General features: G+C 44.2%; 1 protein-coding gene across 1 annotated transcript in view; it reads left to right on the top strand.

Annotated features, from left to right (window-relative positions):
- Positions 1–1,019: 1,019 nt before the first annotated feature.
- Ces5a (carboxylesterase 5A) overlaps positions 1,020–19,270 on the top strand; it is a 29,871-nt gene continuing 11,620 nt past the window's right edge. Inside the window, exons 1-9 of the mRNA XM_040735311.1 lie at positions 1,020–1,184; positions 2,182–2,386; positions 5,129–5,267; positions 6,986–7,119; positions 9,170–9,323; positions 11,305–11,409; positions 13,411–13,515; positions 14,873–15,013; positions 16,362–16,430. Of these exons, the coding sequence (XP_040591245.1) occupies positions 1,112–1,184; positions 2,182–2,386; positions 5,129–5,267; positions 6,986–7,119; positions 9,170–9,323; positions 11,305–11,409; positions 13,411–13,515; positions 14,873–15,013; positions 16,362–16,430 (1,125 nt within the window). The 5' untranslated portion in view covers positions 1,020–1,111. The remainder of the gene's footprint in view (positions 1,185–2,181; positions 2,387–5,128; positions 5,268–6,985; positions 7,120–9,169; positions 9,324–11,304; positions 11,410–13,410; positions 13,516–14,872; positions 15,014–16,361; positions 16,431–19,270) is intronic.

Genomic DNA, 19,270 nt, shown 5'->3' with positions numbered 1-19,270 from the left:
GAGGACCCACTGGGAAATTCAAATCCTCACAGATTTATTGAGTGACTCATTTTGAGCAAAGCACATCCCCCAGTCCTTGGCTCTGACCTTGAGAAAATCCTTTGCTGTTTCTTGAACAGTGCTCAGTATCCACCAGGAATATAATACTTGCTCATGACCCACCATATGAATATTCACCTCTCTGGATCTATTCCTCTGTAGATAGACTAGAAAACATAGGTATAGATCATGATTGCACAGGGTTGACTCCAGACACAATTCAAACTAGAAAATTGTTATATGGAGTACACAATTTAAGAGTAAATTGAAACTGTTTTAAAAACTTGACCCACAACACTGCCCTAAGGCAAATGTATACTGCATCTGAGAAGTCACTATAACTTTAGCAAACATGCATTTTGTTAAGTTTGCCATAGTCCTTACCACACCCTATTGCCTCTCTCCTAGTTATCTCCATTCTCCGTTAGTTTGCTGCCTGCATGGCTTCTGTAGACCTAAGTGGTAGTTTGAATGTATCAGATATCTCCTGCAGGATCAGGTGTTCCCAGCAGGTGGTGCTATTTTGAGAAACTATGGAAGCTTTTGGAGATGAGAGAGCTGGAGGAAGTCATCACTTAAGGAAGGTTCTTGGGGATATCTTCTCTCTGGCCTCTTCCTATGTCCCTTTCTCTGATTTCTGCTTTTCATGGTAAAACCTTTTATCACTACACATGTCAGCTTCAATGAACCCCCTGGAACTGTAAGCTCAAACAAACCTTTCCTGGATTTTTTTAAGTTGGGTGTTTTGTTACAACAAAGGGGATGTCTAACCCATGCTGGCTTAGCGGTTCCCAAAAGGCCTTTCAACTCTGTCATCATATGAATTACCAGTCTATAATATGCTTTTTCTCAGTGTCAGTGTTAATCATTACCCACTTCATATGTAAATCAGAACAGGAAAGTCTCGCTTGGCCAATTCTTCGAAAATCTAGCTTTGATGTTTTCACTGCATCCAGTATCTTGCTTGTTCAGCACCTGTCTGCTCACAGGAAGCACTTTCTAGTCCCTGACTGAAGTTCTCTGAGGCCAGCAGCAGCTGTGGATATCCAGACAGTTCAGGCAGGCCAACCAGATGACCGGGGATTGGGTGCACCCAGGACAGGCCCTAATGTGGGCCATTTGGATCTTTGCAGCCATCATGAGGGGTGAGATGGCCAGTGGGAGACGAGGGTTCTCAGGATGTGAGAAAATGGTAGGATTGTCTACTAGGGGAAATGAATGGATTTCTCAGAGGTCTTTGGGAGCCCATTGTGGGATGTATAGACCCTTAGGGCTTCAGTGTCCAGTACTGTTGAACGTTTGGGACCAGAGTCTCCTTCTCAGAGGTGGACAGTCAGACAGACTGACTCTGTCCTTGGGGTTACTCACACCCCGCAAGGAAAGACACCAGCCTGGGTACCGGGGAGACATGTGGACTGGAGCGTGTACTCTGTGGTGTTGCCTGTGGAGACAGGACTTGCACAAGTGACAGAACAGGTAGTGCCAAAACTCCTGCCGGGGTCCTGTTAAGTGAGTAATTCAAGGCGTCGTATTCTGTGACAAACCCAAGATTCTTGCATGCCTAGTCACCAAAGTACCGTGTTCAACCTCCTTGAGGGAGAAGTGCGGATTTCAGCTGTCCTTATCATGAGGAGTTTTTTTAAACATTCTTACTGATATATTTCAGTTTTTGTACGTAACCAAAGCAGCTATCTAACTTACCCAAACAACAGCTCTGTAGATACGATTGCTCAGGATTCCTCTAGGCTAAAATGTAAAGAAAATATTCAGTTTGTTTAAAAAAACATCACCACCCAGTAACTGCAGGCAATGACTGACATGTGGTGGTTTTGCGGTGAGTGTGGGAATGGCAAAAGTGCAATCAATCTGGCAGGGTCCAGGCATCCACAGAGCTGCGGCGTAGAAGAAAGGCCTCTCCCAAGCTCCTCGGTGTGGTGGTGGGCTCTCAGGAGCAACTGAGGCAGGCCCCCTTGGTGGTGGCTTCTCAAACAATCCTGGGGAAAGTGGACCTTGATTCAAAGAGAAGGACCCAGCTACTGTGGCCTCCGGGTGGAGGAAGAACACCCTTAAAGGGAGCCCCGGGGTGGCTGATGGTTTCTCTCTGTCTAGCCTGCTCCTCAGTCCTCCCTTGTATTTCCTCAGGGTCTGTGACTGAAGAGCCACATAGGTATACCAGGCTGGGATGGGTAAAGGGGAAGCAAGTCACCGTGCTGGGAACCCCCAAACCTGTGGACGTGTTCCTGGGGATCCCTTTTGCTGCACCCCCTCTTGGAGACCTGAGATTTTCCAATCCACAGCCTGCGAGCCCCTGGCATGACCTTCGAGAAGCCACCACATATCCCAATTTGTAAGTCACAGGTGGCCTGTGGTTCTGGGGACTGGGAGAGACGGCTGAGGGGGAATAAAGTTCATGATGTCCAGGGCAGAGGAGAGGAAAGAAGGACCCGGAGGTGGGAGGAACACAGACCTGGGTGAGTGTTTTCCTGTCTCAGGACTCCCACACTGGCTGCTCATCAGAACTGCTGGAGCCTTGTTAGAAATTGAACGTGTCCCCTGGCCTCCTCCAAGCATCACAAACCAGAACCCCTTAGGCTGGGCCCAAGACTCTGAGTGATCTGGAATCTCTGTGGGGTTCTGAGCCCTGAGCAGGTGTTGGAAGTGCTATGATGGCCTCCCACATCTTTCAAAGAAAGAGACTTTCCTAGTGTGTTTCTGTGTGACCTTTGCCCTGAGCTGGCCTTTATGGCTAGTCTGGATGAGGGATTCAGAGAGCAAAACCACAGTGTGTGTGTGTGTGCGTGCACACACACACACACACTTAACTCCTGAGGTCTCAGTTGGATTCAATGCAAGGCTGGGCTCACAGGGGGAACTTCATAAATGCCTGTGTAATGACAACATGGCTGCAGTATTAGTTACTTTTCTAGTCTCTGTGACCAAATTTTGTTTGGAAACGATTTAAGGGAAGAAGGACTGATTTGGGCCCATAGTTGAGACACCATTGTAGCAGAGTCTGTCGAGGCAGGTGATTGATGGCAGCTGGGGCTCCTCACCTCTGGGCAGATGAAGAAGCAGACAGCAATCTGTGTTTCTGCTATTTTCTCCCCCTTTCTTCACTGTGAGACCATAGCCCATAGGTCACATTTAGGGTAGATCCTCCCAGAGGAGCATCTTCTAGGTGATTCCTGTGAAGTTGACAGTGAAGGTTAACCATCACAGATGCCTCTGTGGCACAAGGGCAGTAGGTAGCTTCCAGCCAGTGAAGGGGTCCAAGGCTAGGTGGGTAACCAGTTACCATGTTAGTTATGGAAGACTGATAGAACGCTGTGTGGGGCAGGAAGACTTGAAGGTCCCCAGAGATGTTCTACTCTGGTTTCCTGAAGTCCTTAGGTTGGGTCACACGGGGCTAAAGGAGTACCTCGATACCAGGACATTCCCTACACCCCCAAAGATGATTTCATGTGGTTCACCTGTGGACCGAAAACAGTATGAAGAAACTCATTGGTTGGTTATTTATTGGTTTGGTTATGTTTATTCATTCACTCATTTATCAACTCATTCAGAACCAACTATAGAACTGGATATCATTAGGATTTGGGGATTTCCACAGTGGACCAAGGAGATTCTTCAGTTTACATCCTAAGGCATTGTAAATTGAAAATATATTTACTTCACCTGCCTTACCTACCCTATCCTACATCAACCCCCAATCATATAATACATGTGCCCCTGTGACACCATGGCCATTCACCTACACAACCGAGCATCTTGGGTACTGGCCAACATAACGTTCACCCAGCTAAAGATTAAAACTCAGCGTTTGAAGCCTGGTTTCTGTGGAGTACATATTGATTTTTTCACATTATAAAGTTAAGAAAAACCAAAGATCATTGTGTGTTGAGGAAATGTCAGCACAGTTTCCCTTAAGGAGCATGTAGACCATTAATGACAGAGGACAGAGACAAATAATTGATAATTAAAATATAAGGAGCCAAGGAAACCACCAGGGGTCAGAGAAGGCAACTGAGAGAGCAGAGAAGCACCCAGCCCAGCTTTAAGGAAAGGTCAGGTATACCTTTGTGGATAGTAAATGAACCCTGAATTTACGAATGACAACACTTAAAGGAGCCAGAAACATAATCACCCAAGAAGGAATATATTCCAGTGGTGGTTTCTCACTGTTCACCAGTGTTCACTCGTCTATCAAGAAAACAAGAAATAATAACTGAGCACTTATGTATAGCAAAAGCATCCATATACACAGTTTCACTTAAGTCACCCATTAGCCCTTTGGCTGAGATCAAATGTAGTCTGTTCTCATTCTTAGTGTGTGTCAGACTTGTGCTAGGGACTGAAGAGCAGAAGCGATTAATCTAGACTCATAGACTTTTTAGCTTCTCATTGAGTTGGAGAAGATAATAATGTCATGTGCAAGCCTGGAGCACGTTCTAGGGCATAGCACATGTTCTGTGGGAATTTCTAAAGAAGGGCTATGGTCACTTGGAGAAATCTCAGAAGGCTTCTTGGAGGAGGGGTATTTGGACTGAATCAGAAAGAAAGGGATGATGGTAAGCCATAACATCTTAGGAGAAGCAATCCAGCAGAGGGTACTTGTGCAAAGCTGGGGTACGGGAGTCTTCCTGTATCTATCTGGTTCCTGGTATGGAGACTGCAGGAAGATCCCTTTGCTTCCCTGGCTGTAGAAGAGAGACTGGTGGGAGAGAACCTTTGCTATGCTACTCAGTGGTGGGTATAGGCAGGAGGGTCCTTGGGGTTAATGACACTATTATTTTGGAAAATGAGCTTTCCTACCCAGAAACTGGGTAAAAGGTAAATGGGAATTATCATTTGTTAGTTTGCTTGTTTCTGAAAGAAGAGGTCGGGCAATCAGATTCTGTACCAATAGTTCTGACATGCCTCTTGGCTCAGAAGTGATGGTTGGACCTTGTCTTTGTCCCAAGAACCCGCCCCTCCCCTCCTTGGAAGGCATGATGGCATAGATTGTGGACAGACTCTCTCTCTCTCTCTCTCTCTCTCTCTCTCTCTCTCTCTCTCTCTCTCTCTCTCTCTCTCTCTCTCTGCCCCCCAGGTGCTTTCAGAACTCAGAGTGGCTCTCCACTAATCAAAAAATGCTCAAAGTGCATTACCCTAATTTTGGAGTCTCAGAAGACTGTCTGTACCTCAACATTCATGCGCCAGCTCATGCCAACAATGGCTCCAATCTCCCGGTAAGGCTGCCTGCTTCACTGAGCATCTACTAGCAGGCCTGGGCACCTGATGGGAAAGGGGGTATCTATTGGGTAAGGGAAATTTCATCACACAATAACTTGTTTTTTAAAAATCATAATGGTAGCTATTCCCTGTCATTGTCTCTGCTGGATGTTTCAATGGTCATGATTTCAAGTTTTGTTTCATTTTGTCTCCCCTCCCCTTCTGATAAATAATAAAATTGTCTGAGCAACTTAGAAAAGATACACTTTAAAAGGATTCTGATTGGTTTTCCAGTTTGAGAACCCCTTTTAAAAGAGTATAATTGAATAACTCAACTTTTCTTACCTAATTAAGACAGTCAAGTACTAATGTCAAATACTTCATTTAAGAACATAAGGAACCCTGTAGGTGAATGAAGGAAGATTTTTATGACCTACTGCACCTTCTCTCTATGCATCCTCTCTCTCCATGCTTCCACAATGGGAGAGCCTTTCTTCAGTATCAGGCAGCAACATTTGTCCACTATGTATTGTGTGCCAGGCGCTGGGCATTGTGTTGCTTAACAAAAGGTGTAAGAATGGTTGAAGTCATTTTGCAGATGAGAAAGTTGAGGCACTAGGAGTCTGCACATGCTTGCTCTGTGTTGTATAGAGTCAGGGCTTGTCCTCCACAGCTCTCCTCTCTTTCCCTGACCCAGGTCTGTAGTCTCAAACATGGGGTTGGAAGAGTGCAAAGGATTAAGATTTAAATAGTACTGCTATTTAAATAAGGTTTGGGTTCATTGGTCCTAATCGTTCATAAACAAGGTAAAGTTCCTGTACCCCCTTATGCCCCCTTTTACAATGAAGAAACCTCTTTAGCTAATGTCTTAGTAATTTGTCATATCACTGTGTTAAACTACCCAGACCAAAACAACTTTAGGGAGAAAAGGTTTGTATGACTCACAGTTCCAGGTTCAGTCCATCATGGCAGAGAAGCCCCAGCAGACTGCAACATTTGCTCACACTGGATCCACAGCCAGGAGCCAGGGTCAAGAAGGCTGAGGATCACCCTGCTTTCTTCTGGGAATTCAGTCCAGGCCTCTAGGTCCACATTAGGATGGGTCTTTCCACGTCAGTTATCCTGATGTAGCTAGTCTTTCACAACTACACCTAATCTAGACAATGCCTCACGTGCTGTCCTTGAAGCCTATCTCCTAGATGACTCTAGTTTTTAGTCTTCCTAACACTGTGACCCTTTAATATACTTCCTCATGTTGTGACCACAACCATAAAATTACTTTCTTTGCCACTTTATAACTGTAATTTTGCTACTGTTGTGAACTGTAATGTAAACATCTGTGTTTTCGATGGTCTTTAGGTGACCTCTGTGAAAGGATCATTTAATCCCCAGATGACTGAGATCCACAGGTTGAGAAAGACTGCTCTAGAACCTGTGAAGTTGACAGTTTTGACATCACAGCTTTTGCTCTTACGTGAACCTTACAATGGTTTCTGCCTTCCTGTGGTCCACAGGCTCAATGGGCTTCAGTTACAAGCGCTAAGCACTTGAACTGAGCAAACACTCTTCTAAAGCTTTAACTGCAGACTCTTATTTGGACCTCACAAAAACCTTATTAAAAAATAAGACCTTAAAGCCTACTTTTGAAAAAGAGTGAGGCATTTATGTTTTCCTCAATAAAAAACAACCCAACAAGCATGGGAAGGGATTGACTGGAGTGGTTCTGTCTCCTCAGGTCATGGTGTGGATACCAGGGGGTGGCTTTCAGACTGGCTCTGCCTCCATCTTTGATGGGTCTTCCCTGGCTGCCTATGAGGACGTGGTGATTGTGACCATCCAGTACCGTCTAGGAATATTTGGCTTCTTCAAGTGAGTTTCTTCTGGTGAATGACACTCCAGACCACAAAAGGAAGCTATAAAGTAGCTGTGGCCAGCGGCCAGCTACCTTAGGAGGAAGGAACGTTCAGTGGTATTGAATGAATTAGGTCCTAAGCAGCTAGTCAATTTAGCACAGTAACATAAAACCTCTCAAATCCTAGCAGTTTAAAAAGACCTCTGTCTCATCAAGGGCAGTCCAAGCTGTGCCCGCAATGGACAATCTTTGCGTGTGGTTAACCAGTGCCCCGGGATCTTTCCATTTTTTGGCTCTGATGCCATTGACTAGATTTGAATTTGTCCAGCAATGAATAAAGCATAGAGGGCCACATAGGGGACATGTTCCTGGGTCAGCCTGAAGATGGCACTCACTACTTCTGTTCACATACTCCTGGGCAGAAGGCATGCACTCACAAGGCATACTGGGCTGCCATGGAGACAGACACAGACATGTGGTGTGACCTGGAATTGTGTGACTCTGAAAGGTCTGATAGGGCAGGCGAATAATGCCACGGTGTTCATGGAGTTTGGAACTTTATCTTTTAAAGACCGAGGGTCTTACAAGTACCCTGCTCAGAGATATGTACTGGAAGAATACTTTGGAAGAGACCGGAGGCTAGACCATGCTTGATGGCTGTCCATTAACAAATGGTAGGCCAGTAAGGAGGCTGCTGCTGTCTTACTGAATCCACAAAGGGCTGTCATAAAAGCAAGAGGTAGCAAATGCAGCACAGTATGCTTGCTATCTCTATTTCTAGCAGTCCCAAGGAACGGGTATTGTTGCTGTTAGTTTCAACTGAGGGATTTGAGGCCCAGTTGGTTAAATGACTGACCCAAGGTCACCCAGATAATGGATGGGCAGGCAATGAATTCTGTGCTGCAGCTAGAGATCTTAATGATGTGGCCAGGTGCTTCTGCACCTTGAGGGAGGAATGGGAGCCACTGTGGAACCCACCATGGAATGAAGGTTAAATTGACGGAGGTTGGAGTGAGAAACTAGTCTTAGCCAGCATGGTTACAAACTGACAGAAGGTGTAGAAGGAGGAACAGGTTGGGGAACTGGAGGATGACAGGGGACAGAGTCCTGAGATTTCTCACTCAGAAGTGTACCACGTGGCAGTTATGGGTCCCAGGACTTTCCTTTTTTTTTTTTTTTGGCTCTCTGTTATTTTCATGTATTTCCTATGAATTGCTCAGTAATTCTGGGCAACACGCAATTTTTTGAGACACGTGGGATATGATTAGGAGTAGGGATTCTGAGGCTACAATCATTGAATCCTAATTCTTTCTAGCAAGAAGACCTATGTTCCTGAATTTCCTAGTCTGTTTAAATGAGATGTGTATCCTGATGGTACGCTCACAGATGTAACTGAAAGAGCTGTGTCCACTGGGGTAGTCACTTCCTTACCCCTCTGTCCAGCATGGAAGGAGCATAGGGTGGGTGGTAGGATATATAGCCCAGTCTTTCTCTCCTTTCAGGTCTCAGTACTTCCAATGGCACATGCTGAAGCCCAGGTGACAGTTTCTAGATGTCAACCTTTTGGTATCAGGGGAGAGAAAACCCAGAGAGGCAGAGAGGGCAATGTCCAGAGCCATCCATCTCAAAGACTGTGAAGGTCATAGGAGTATTAGCTGTACACTTCTTGGGGCCATGTTGGGCACACCTGCTGTGGTGGGCACTGCTTTTTATTGTTAACACCTAGGCAATTTAGAATGTTGTCATTCACTGGAATGGCTTTGTCCAAGAAAGCCTGGCTTACATGGCAGAGAGAACTCTCAACAGCAGGATTTTCCGGGGTCCATGAGTTAAGGGGAGCCGAGAATACCCTAACATTGGACATACCATATTGTGTGTATACTTCTCTGGAGTACAGAACTTCCACCATTCTTGAGGAAATACCAGAATTGTGTGGACTAAGCCTGTTGCTCTCAGTTCCTGTAGAGCTCTGGTTCTCAATGTCCTGCCAGATCATGCCTGACCGAGAACTGTGGACTGCAGGACGTGTAGCCAGCTAAGAACTTCCTCTTTGCCTCTTACCCCTAGCACACGGGACCAACATGCCCCTGGGAACTGGGCCTTCCACGACCAGCTGGCTGCTCTCCGATGGGTCAAGGAGAACATCAAGTTCTTCGGTGGAAACCCTGACTCCGTGACCATCTTTGGTGGCTCAGCAGGAGCCATAAGCATTTCTAGCCTTGTGAGTTTTCTGCTATATGACTTGGCTAGGGCGGTTATAGGCATAGAAACAAGACATCACCTACGTTTGGATGCTGCTATTGTGCTGAATAATAGTACATTCTTATTTCCTTAGGGTTAAAAATGAAACTCTTATTAATTTTTGAGTATTTTATGCATGCATGCAATATATTTTGATCATATTCATTCCCTCACTCTTCCCCTGAAGCCCTCCAAATTCTACCTCTCCCAGCTGCATGTCCTTCTTTATTTTTAATAACCCACTGAGTTAGTTTGTGCTGCTCATATCCACATGGGTGTGGGGTAGTCTACTGGAGTAGAATGCACATTTAAAAAATACATATTGCTTCATAGATAAGTTGTTAGTCTGGGGCACAGTCTCACTTCATGAACAAGACAGCAGTCACCAAGAGAGTTTAGATGAGTTCCTAAGGTCACATAATGAATGATAATTTGAGGGGAAAAATCCCTGTGTTTGTAGAGTTGAATCCTTATAATCTAGTCATCAGGACTGGTCAGCACTTGTTTATAATAGTTACATACTCCCACATACCACACACACACACGGTAGTAGGTGGCATCACATCTTGAACCAACAAGCGGAGAGTTGCCTGCAGTGGGAACTACTCATTTTATTACCACACTCTCCTGAGAACTACTTGCACCCTTTCCAAGGCCAGGTTCCCTCTTAGTCTACCTCTTTATAGATTTCACAATATTTTCCAATAGTACCGTCCAGGATGCCAAACATCTAGCACTCAGACCGTCTGTGGTGGAGGTGGGGGTGTCATACAAACCATAGCGTTGTTCACTAGAAAAACACAGCTAAAGCATGAATAATGAAGGATGTGTAGATGCACACATGGGGTGCTCATGCCTCACAGAGAGCTAGATACAGGCATTTTTCTTTTAGAGCTGGTCTGCTGCCCAGAGTTTAGACATGGATCCTTTTGTGCAGATCAGCTGCAGAACTCACATCCTTTGAGCATAGTTTTTGAGAGGTTTTATAGTCAGCACCCACATTTAAACATATCTACAAAGTAGCTTGTAGAAAACCACACTTAAACTATTATAACAGCATAGCAGGTTTTTACAGTTTTCTCTCAAAGATTTCACTCTTCTCCACACCAAATTTGACAGCAATATTTTTTAGCCACCCATCTTTATCAATCTTTCCCTAGACACAATGCTTTCTTTTCACATGTGAAGTCCACTGGTTCGAATTATATTCCCTTGATTGTGTTGCCACAGTAACAAGTGTGGCTGACATTACAACTTCGGGAATAACATACCCGACTTTTGGCACAAAGCTGGTAGGAATAGAAATGCTTGAATATAGTAGAGAATTACTGTCTTCAAGTGGTTGAATTCCCTGACATAAATCAGCATGTTAGTCAGAGATGAGTTATATAATAGTGAGCTAAGAGGGTTTCTGCTGTACAGTGCCCAACACTACTCAAGGTATATATAATCAAGTGTCATCCTTCATGAGTGAAATTGACCAGGTACTGAGTGACACTCATAATCATTACTTCTCCTACTCTAAATAAAAATATCTATGACATGATTCAATTTTTGCTACAGTGTTTCAGAGTAATACATTGATGCTTGGAAATATTAAGTGACTTGAGAGTAGCAATGGAGTAAAGGCACTAGAAATGATGTCAAAACACCTGACCAAGTCTTCCTGAAGCCAATCATGGAGGTACATGCCTGTAATTCTGGCACATGGAGGCTGAAGCAGAAAGATGGAGTGAGCCTGGGCTACAGAGAAAGATCCTGTCTTAAAAGCATAAACAAATTAAAGAACAACTCATTCAAGCCTCTATATCTAGTCCTGGAACTCCCAAGGAGGACTCTCCAGACTAAAGCTTGGATAGCAGAGGAGGCTTCCTGGGATGGTGACTTTAAGGAAGGAATTGGTGGCGTATGTGATGGGTGTGGTTCTGAGATGACTGTTGCTGGCTACATTCTCTTTCTAGGTTATATCTCCTTTGAGCAAGGGCTTATTCCACAGAGCCATCATGGAGAGCGGAGTGGCCATCATTCCAAGCCTGAGTAGCTTTGATGCTGACCTGAAAACTGATGTAGGTACACTGCTCACATCTCTCCTCGGTCCCCAGAAGCCCACAGGCTGCCAGCCTGTCATCATATGCTTAGATTTTTCTCACTGACCATGTCCAAAGAACCTCATGCTAGTCCAGTGTCCATCTTGCACCTGTATGGAAGGTCTGTTCAACAGGAAATGGTTCAACCACACAGCATAGCATTGTTGTTGTGCCCAAGGGTGTGCATATGCATGTCAGTCATAGAGCAATGGTTCGCAACCCATTCACGGGGGTTGCCTGAGACCATCAGGTAATGGAGATATTTACATTATGATTTATAACAGTAGCAAAATTACAGTTATGAGGTAGCAACATAAATATATTATTTTTATAGTTGGGGGTCCCCACAACACAAGGAACTGTATTAAAGGGTCTCAGCATTAGGAAGGTTGAAAACCACTGTCATAGAGGAAAGGAGTCCAGCTACGCATAGTAACATTACTGTTGTGCCTGGGTGTGCAAATGTGCACTATATTTCTTAAATCATTTAATGGGGACAAAAGTCAGTCCCAGTTATTCTCAGGATTCTGTGCCTTCCATAATTTATGCTATCCTAGAGTGCAATGTTAAGAAGGACTCTGGGGGCTGTTTCCAGCTCTTTGGGGCAGATGGAGTGATTAATGGGGTTTATGGGATGAGGTAGGGGCTATATCCAGGTACTTGTCATCCCCTGGAAATTATTTATTTGAGTGGTTACATTGTCATTTTTATTTCTTTCCCTCCCGTCCTCCCTTCTCTCCCTATCTTCCTTTTCTTGAGGTGGATATCTTACTATGTTGCACAGGCTGGTCTCAAATCTCTGGACTGAAGAGACCCTTCTATCTCAGTCTGTAGAATATATGGAACTAGACTTGAGTACCACGTCATTGAGCTTATATGGTATATTTTCTTAAACACGATGTAGAAAATAGCACCTCGCAGAGTTTAAACAGGGTCATAAAACTGCGAACTACTGTCTTTGTTAATGCTCAATACAAAGCTACTTTCAGCTTGTGCATCCATTTATTCCTCCCTCCCAAAGCATTTATTGAGTGCATGTAGTTTTCCAGTGCTGCATTGGGACTCATAGCTTTAATCAGTGGAGAAAGCATATCCTCAACTAGAGAAGACAGGCTCTTCTTATTATGCAGAACTTTAACAGGAGTCTGAGGACTGGTGTGGAAGGTGGTCCTTTAATGACTTACTGTCACATATAGAGTGTGTATGTTGGCTATATATGCAACTAATGTTGAATCCCTAAACACCCCATGACTCCCAAAAGTTTAAGGGCAATTGTAAATGGACAAGTTCTGTAAATATAGAAAGCTTGATGGTGGCCAAAGGTTGCCTAGCAATGGCCTAGGTAGCAAAGGCGGGGAACACGGGCTGACATGAGATCAGGAGAAGAAGGGCCTTTATGGGACTTCAGTGGTCGGAAGGGATGGCCTAGAGAAGGCTGCACTGGGGCCTTAAATTAGAGAGGAAAGTAAATAGAGACAAATGCAAAAGTATAACTGTGAAATGAAGACAAAGGTAAGATTAGTATCTTTAAAGATAGAGAAAAGACCCCTAGAGATTCCTGGCCATGTGTGGAGCTGAAGTTTAATCAGTGTAGATAAACTCAGTGCTGAGCGAGGACTGCCTCAGCTGAAGACTGGAGCTTGCAAAGCTCTCCTTCACCCTTGAGGGTGCAGCTCCACTTAGCACTCCAGTATCAGAACCTTGTGACATTGTAGCTAAGTCCACCGGACTGGTATATCAGGAAGGAATTCTGAGTCCAGTCCATGGCCACAGACTGACAACCCATTACCCCCAGCTCTGGCAGCCACTAGAGTCAGGACAACACCAGTCTAACCTCAATGTAGCAGCATAGACAGAGAGACAGGCAGAATGCTGGACTTGACATAGAAGGACCACCTGTGGCTGCATAGGCCACATTCCAGGTTCTCATTCCCCTGGATGCATTCAGTAGCACTGTCTGCCTGCCTTCTCTGTAAACAGTTGCAGGTAGTTGCAGATGCCTGTGGTGTGGATGAATCAGACTCCCAGACTTTGCTGCAGTGCCTCAGAGAAAAGTCATCCTTGGAGTTGCTGAAACTTGGCAAGGTGAGGAGAGATGGGAAAATCTGGGGGTGTGTAACTCAGAAGAAGGAGTGGCCAAACATTCTCTTTCATTTGTTTTGATTGTAAAGGTCAACAAGAGATGAGTTGGTGATTCATGAAACATCTGAATGATGTGGGGGTTAGGACTCTTACAAGTGACTCAAGGTGGGCTAGGGATATTTCTCAGCCTGGGTTGTTGCTTAGACAGTGAAGGCATCACACTGGGAAGAGGACCATGCTTTTATGTCACGTGACACCAAAAGCTAAAGTCAGGATCAAAAGCTGGGAGTTCTAGTTGGAAGTAACTTTTTTTGTTGTTGTTGTTGTAGCAGAATATTCTAAAATCTTAGAGTGCCTGTAAATGAATGGGCAAAGATGCCCACTGCTATAGGTATTCAGTGAGTCTGGTTAGCACTAGAGAATTTCCATCATTAGATGGCTGATTGGACTGAACATATTTTAATGGATCTTCAGGTCTTGAGATTTTTTTTTGCTAGTCCTTGTATTACTAAGACAGCCACCTATCAGACTCAAATGCTTGTAGCTACTTGGCATGCGTAGAATATTTGCATTCTAGAATCTATAAACTGGGTAATGGTTTCCTACCGATGTAAGCTCTTGCATGGCCCCTTCTCTCCAGTTCCCTAAACAGGAACCTAAAAAAAACATGATCAGGGCTGGTGAGATAGCTTATCCAAGAAAAAAATGTTCTACATAAGCCCGATGACCAGTTCCATGCCCAAACCCCGTTGGTCTCCACACAGACACTGTGGTATGTGCATGCCATATCTTCCCTACACACACACACACACACACACACACACACACACACACACACACACACACACACACACACACACACACACACACACACACACACACACACACACACACGCACGCTATAAAAAAGGCTCAGGAAAGGGTTTGTATCCATTTCCTTTATCATTCTAGCTACTCTTCCCCTCCCCATTTTGGTCAGACATTCTCAAACTTGAGCAGGCGTCAGTATCACCTAGAGGCGACCCCAATTAGGCTGCCTTCAGTGTTGAACAGACCCAGGAATTTGTACATCTAATACATTTTCAGATGTTATTGATGATGGTGATCTATGAGCCCTTTAGAGAACCACTGTGTTAGGCTATTATATTTCTTTAGTTGATATAATTGTCATTGTTTTATTTATTCGGCAAATGAGAAACTATGGCACAGAAAGAAAAGTTTTAAGCAAATGACAGTCAGAAACTAATGCATTTGGCTGGGCCAATAGTATTTGTTTTTTCCTCTTCCTGGAAGTATTTGGACTTCTGGAGACAGTAGATTTTATAAACAGAAACGATTGCTTTTCCTCTCTTTATCGCAGAAAACAAAGTCATTCACTCGAGTGGTTGATGGCTCTTTCTTTCCTGATGAACCGATAGAACTATTGTCTCAAAAGACATTTAAAGCAGTTCCTTCTATCATTGGAGTCAATAACCATGAGTGTGGCTACATATTGCCCATGGTAAGAATTCTGTCTTTCCTCTTTGCCTGTCCCTCAACAGTAAGACAACTGTTTGCTTCCATAGTTGATTCCCTGTGTGGTAAGGGTTGGGGCCTATCGTTCTACCAGCAGCAATAATATTCCCAATGATGGGAAGAGGGTGTCTTAATTTGTTTAATGTCATTAAAATATAACACTTAGTGCTGGGAGTTTTAAATTTGAGGGGTTTATTTGACTTGTGATTTAGGCCAATAGAAAGTAAAAACAGTATGGTGACAGCATTTGGAGATGACGTCGCAGACTATGTCACAACTTGGTGGAGCAGTAGAAAGGCAGAAGGGGCCCAGCATGAAGAGGAATCCCTACTATTCTTGAGAACTGCCCAGATCCTAGGAGAACAACATTAATCTCTTCAAAAGGATGGTGCTCCTTTGACCTATTCACTTTTGCCTAGATCCTGCCTTGCAGAGATTCACCGTTGCACAACACATTTATAATGGAGATATAAGTTCCAACACACACATCTTGCTCCTTATACAGATTTATTGCAAAAGAAGTAACTGTATGAAGAGAAGAGAGTTGGATCCATTTGTCTTTACTAAAAACAAGCAAATACAAAAACTACAAGTGATTATTTCAAGTAACTACAGTTACTATTTCAGATAGGTTTTGGAAACTTCACTCCTTCAATTTTTTTAGACTTGGTCTTGTCCCTGGCACTCTGACTTCTGAGAAGAGTTTGCACCCACTGTGGAATTATGGGATGCAGAGAAGTTGTAAACATTTAGAAATGCCAAACCTTCAATAGGGGACAATCGCGGGTTCTTGCTTCCTATAAGGTCACACTCGCCAGGGGCATACAGCGAGTGTGCATTTTCACAGATGTGTTTCAGAGCATGCTCAGAGCAATGCAGAATGCAGTGGGAGGAAATCTTCTCTAGGGGTGTCATAGGATGATGAGCCAAACCCTCTGAGGAAGGGTGACTGAACAAAAGGCGGGTGAACATGGAGGGATGCTTTCTGGGCTCTGGGATTTAAGAAGCTTTTCTTCTGCTTTAGAAGTTTGGAGGGTAGGTCAAATTCATTATAATGTCAAAACTCATTTACCTAGGCCAACCTCTTTGTTTTAAACTGGCAGGGTAAGGGGGCAATAAAGGAATCAGTGACCATAACCATTGTGAGTACTTCCCAAAGTGCCTTTCACTTTTAGGCACATTACCTAAATGGGAACTTGCAAACAGGTGTCATTTCTTCTACTTCATAGTTAAAGAAACTTTTAGAGGGTGAGAGTGGTGCCTCTGCGTCCTAGACAGTAGTGTGCAACTTCTATGTTTTCCAAGCAATGAGCCCAGATGGTTTCTTTCCACAGAGGGACACCCCTGAGATCCTCCTCGGCTCCAACGAGTCTGTTGCTCTTAACTTGGTACACATTCTCCTGGTAAGTGACTGTGGGTTGTGTGGCTCTCCAGAGAGTCATTCACTTGGCAAAAAATCCTTGCTCTACACATGGATAGAGGTTAGAGTAAAGACAATGCACACGGGGTAATTCATCAACTACTTAATTCAGTAGACTTGTTATTGGTTCACAATCCTGTATTTACAGTCTTAAGTGCAAAGAGTTTGAAAAACCTGAAGGTTTTTTTGTAACCCTTATATTAGCCAAATGTGATCTGGGCCATAGAGCTTTTTCACTTCTATGCATTAATTTTCTTTATTTATGTCATTATTAATCTGCCTTTGGGATGTATTGATGTGTATTTTTTGGTACTCCCCATTCAAGAATGTTGTAAACCAATACAAACACTGAATTATCTAACTACAATTTGAAAAGCTATGAATTATGAAATATACAGGGAGCTAGAATCCTATATTTGATATAAGGCCATCTCACATTGGGTTAAGTTCCAGAAATGACAGTCATGTGCTAGCTCATCTATTCATTTGTGAAGTATTTCACATTTTAGAAGCATAGTAGTGTCAGGTCTTACTCTAGACACTACGGTGTGAAAGTAAATTTCTTTCTTTGCTTCCTGCTCTTTCCTTTCTTCCCACAAACATCTATATAGCATAATCTCAAGGCTGTGTTCATTGCTCTTATTGACTCATAGAACCTCTGTTTACTGAGACCAAATACTCTAAAACTTCCTCAGAGAATGAGACACAGGCATGATCATGACTGTCACATGAAGCAGAGCAGATGAGAGCCCATGGCCTGTGATGTCCACCAGAAGCATCAAGGTAGCTCCCTGCAGGGAGAAAGAGTTCCAGGGAGTCAAGAGCAAGGGGAGCACAGGAAGAACTGTAGGGACCCACTGGGAACTGGGAATGGGAAGAGATCAGCTGAGGGAGGGAGTGCCTGCCAAGGGAGAGGATCAATGAGACCCTGATAACCCAGAGGAGTAAGAAATCATTAAAGCACCGAGAAACGGAGAAGGGGAAGTCATTGGACTTCCTTTTTTTTTTTTTTTTTTTTTTGGTTTTTACGAGACAGGGTTTCTCTGTATTGTTTTGGAGGCTATCGGTCCAGCCCGGCCTCGAACTCACAGAGATCCGCCTGCCTCTGCCTCCCGAGTGCTGGGATTAAAGGCTTGCGCCACCACCGCCCGGCCATTGGACTTCCTTTTGAAGGTTTCTTCTAGCTATAGAGTGGCCTGACTGGGTGGGCCAGGGGACTCGTTAATCCCTGGGTCTGGAATAGGGATGTTTGGTGAATTTTGGCTATCCAATGGAGTGAACTGAGTCTGAAGATGGAGGGGTGTTTACTTATGTAAATAGAGCAGTTGGGTCTCTCTGGCTGTTCAGTAGACATTCCTTGTAGGGGATTTTCATTGCTCTGAGCCATAGGGGAGGGAATACTGGACAAGAAGGGCATTTCAAATGCAGACTGTGTCATGAGCCAAATATCAGGGATGGAAGCAAGTAGGTTTTCTGGGATGGTGCAAGAGCAGTGTCTCTAGGAAAGCCCCGGTAGCATGCAGGGGCTGCTTCACAAATGGTGACTAGTCCCTGGGCCTTGACCCAGAAGTCCCAGTCTGCCTTGTGACTGTCAGCCTCTCTACCCCTCTGGACACTTCCAGGCCTGTAAGGTCTGCTGTCTCATGATCCACAGGGACAGGCTTTTGCCACAACTTTCACAGTAGCAGTCATTTCTTACTCTGGGACCCATAAATACACCCTCAGCCTTCTGAGCTTCCAAACAGTGGGTCTCAGCTGCGCTCCCACATGTGGCTTATGTGGCTTTGCTGCCAATTCCACAGACATTTTCCCATAGCTGTGCCTCCAAAATAAAGGTTTACAGTATAACAAATTTCCCAGTGTTACCTAGACCGTTGGACCCCTTTAAACAGTCACCATGGTGACAGGCCCTTGGATCCTCAGGAAGTTGACCTTCCATAGTTTTCCACTGGTACTCAGGGCAAAGTCAAAGTTAGAAGACTTGGAGGCAGCTGGAGTTGGGCCAGAGAAGGCATCAAATGCTGGATGGAGGTACTTAACAACCAAGCTCAGCAGCCAACCCATCCAGGGCCTGCTGTCTGCCAGGAAGCATGCTTGTAGGTAAAGTTTCTGTCCTGCTTGGTCCCACAGCCATTTAGTCCCAAATAAACACAGATATTAGTTATAAACTGTTTGGTCGATGGCTCAAGTTTCTTATTGGCTAGTTCTCTCTTAATTATTAACCAGTATCTATTAACCTGTGAATCTTCAAATAGTCTTGGCTTACCAGTGATGCCTGAGTCTCTTGATTCCTTGGAAGCTACATGGTGTCTCCCTTACTCCACCTACCACCTTTCTCTATCCCTGTTTGGATTTCCCACCTGGCTAAATCTTGCCTGTCTTTGGTCAGAACAGCTTTATTCATCAACTAATAAGAGAAAGATATTTACCGCATACAGAAGAAATATCTTATCACATGCTTTTCCTGTCATCTCACCTAATTCTAGAACAACCTATTTTAAAAATTATAGATGGGGAAACTGAGTCTGCAAGAAACCAAATGGCTCATAAGTAGAGCTTGTCCCAGGAGCAGGGACAACTTTGTGGATGTGTGGCCAGTGTATCATTCAACATGTCCTGCTATGAAGGGCCCTCCCTTAGCTCCATATTCTGCTGTCACCATCTGGAAATTCTTAATATCTTTGGAACACAGGACTCCAGATTTGCACTTTTACTGAGCATCACCAGTGTTTACTGTGTGTGACTCAGCATGGGGTTTGAATATAGACTTGTGAAAGAACAGTGGTTCCATCATCAGTTTGGATCCAACATTTACTCTTTCTA

The sequence above is a fragment of the Mesocricetus auratus genome, unplaced genomic scaffold (genome assembly GCF_017639785.1).
Source record: "Mesocricetus auratus isolate SY011 unplaced genomic scaffold, BCM_Maur_2.0 Super-Scaffold_100045, whole genome shotgun sequence".
NCBI lineage: Eukaryota > Metazoa > Chordata > Mammalia > Rodentia > Cricetidae > Mesocricetus > Mesocricetus auratus.
The sequence above is the reverse complement of the archived record's forward strand: the minus strand, read 5'-3'. Positions and strand labels throughout refer to the sequence as shown.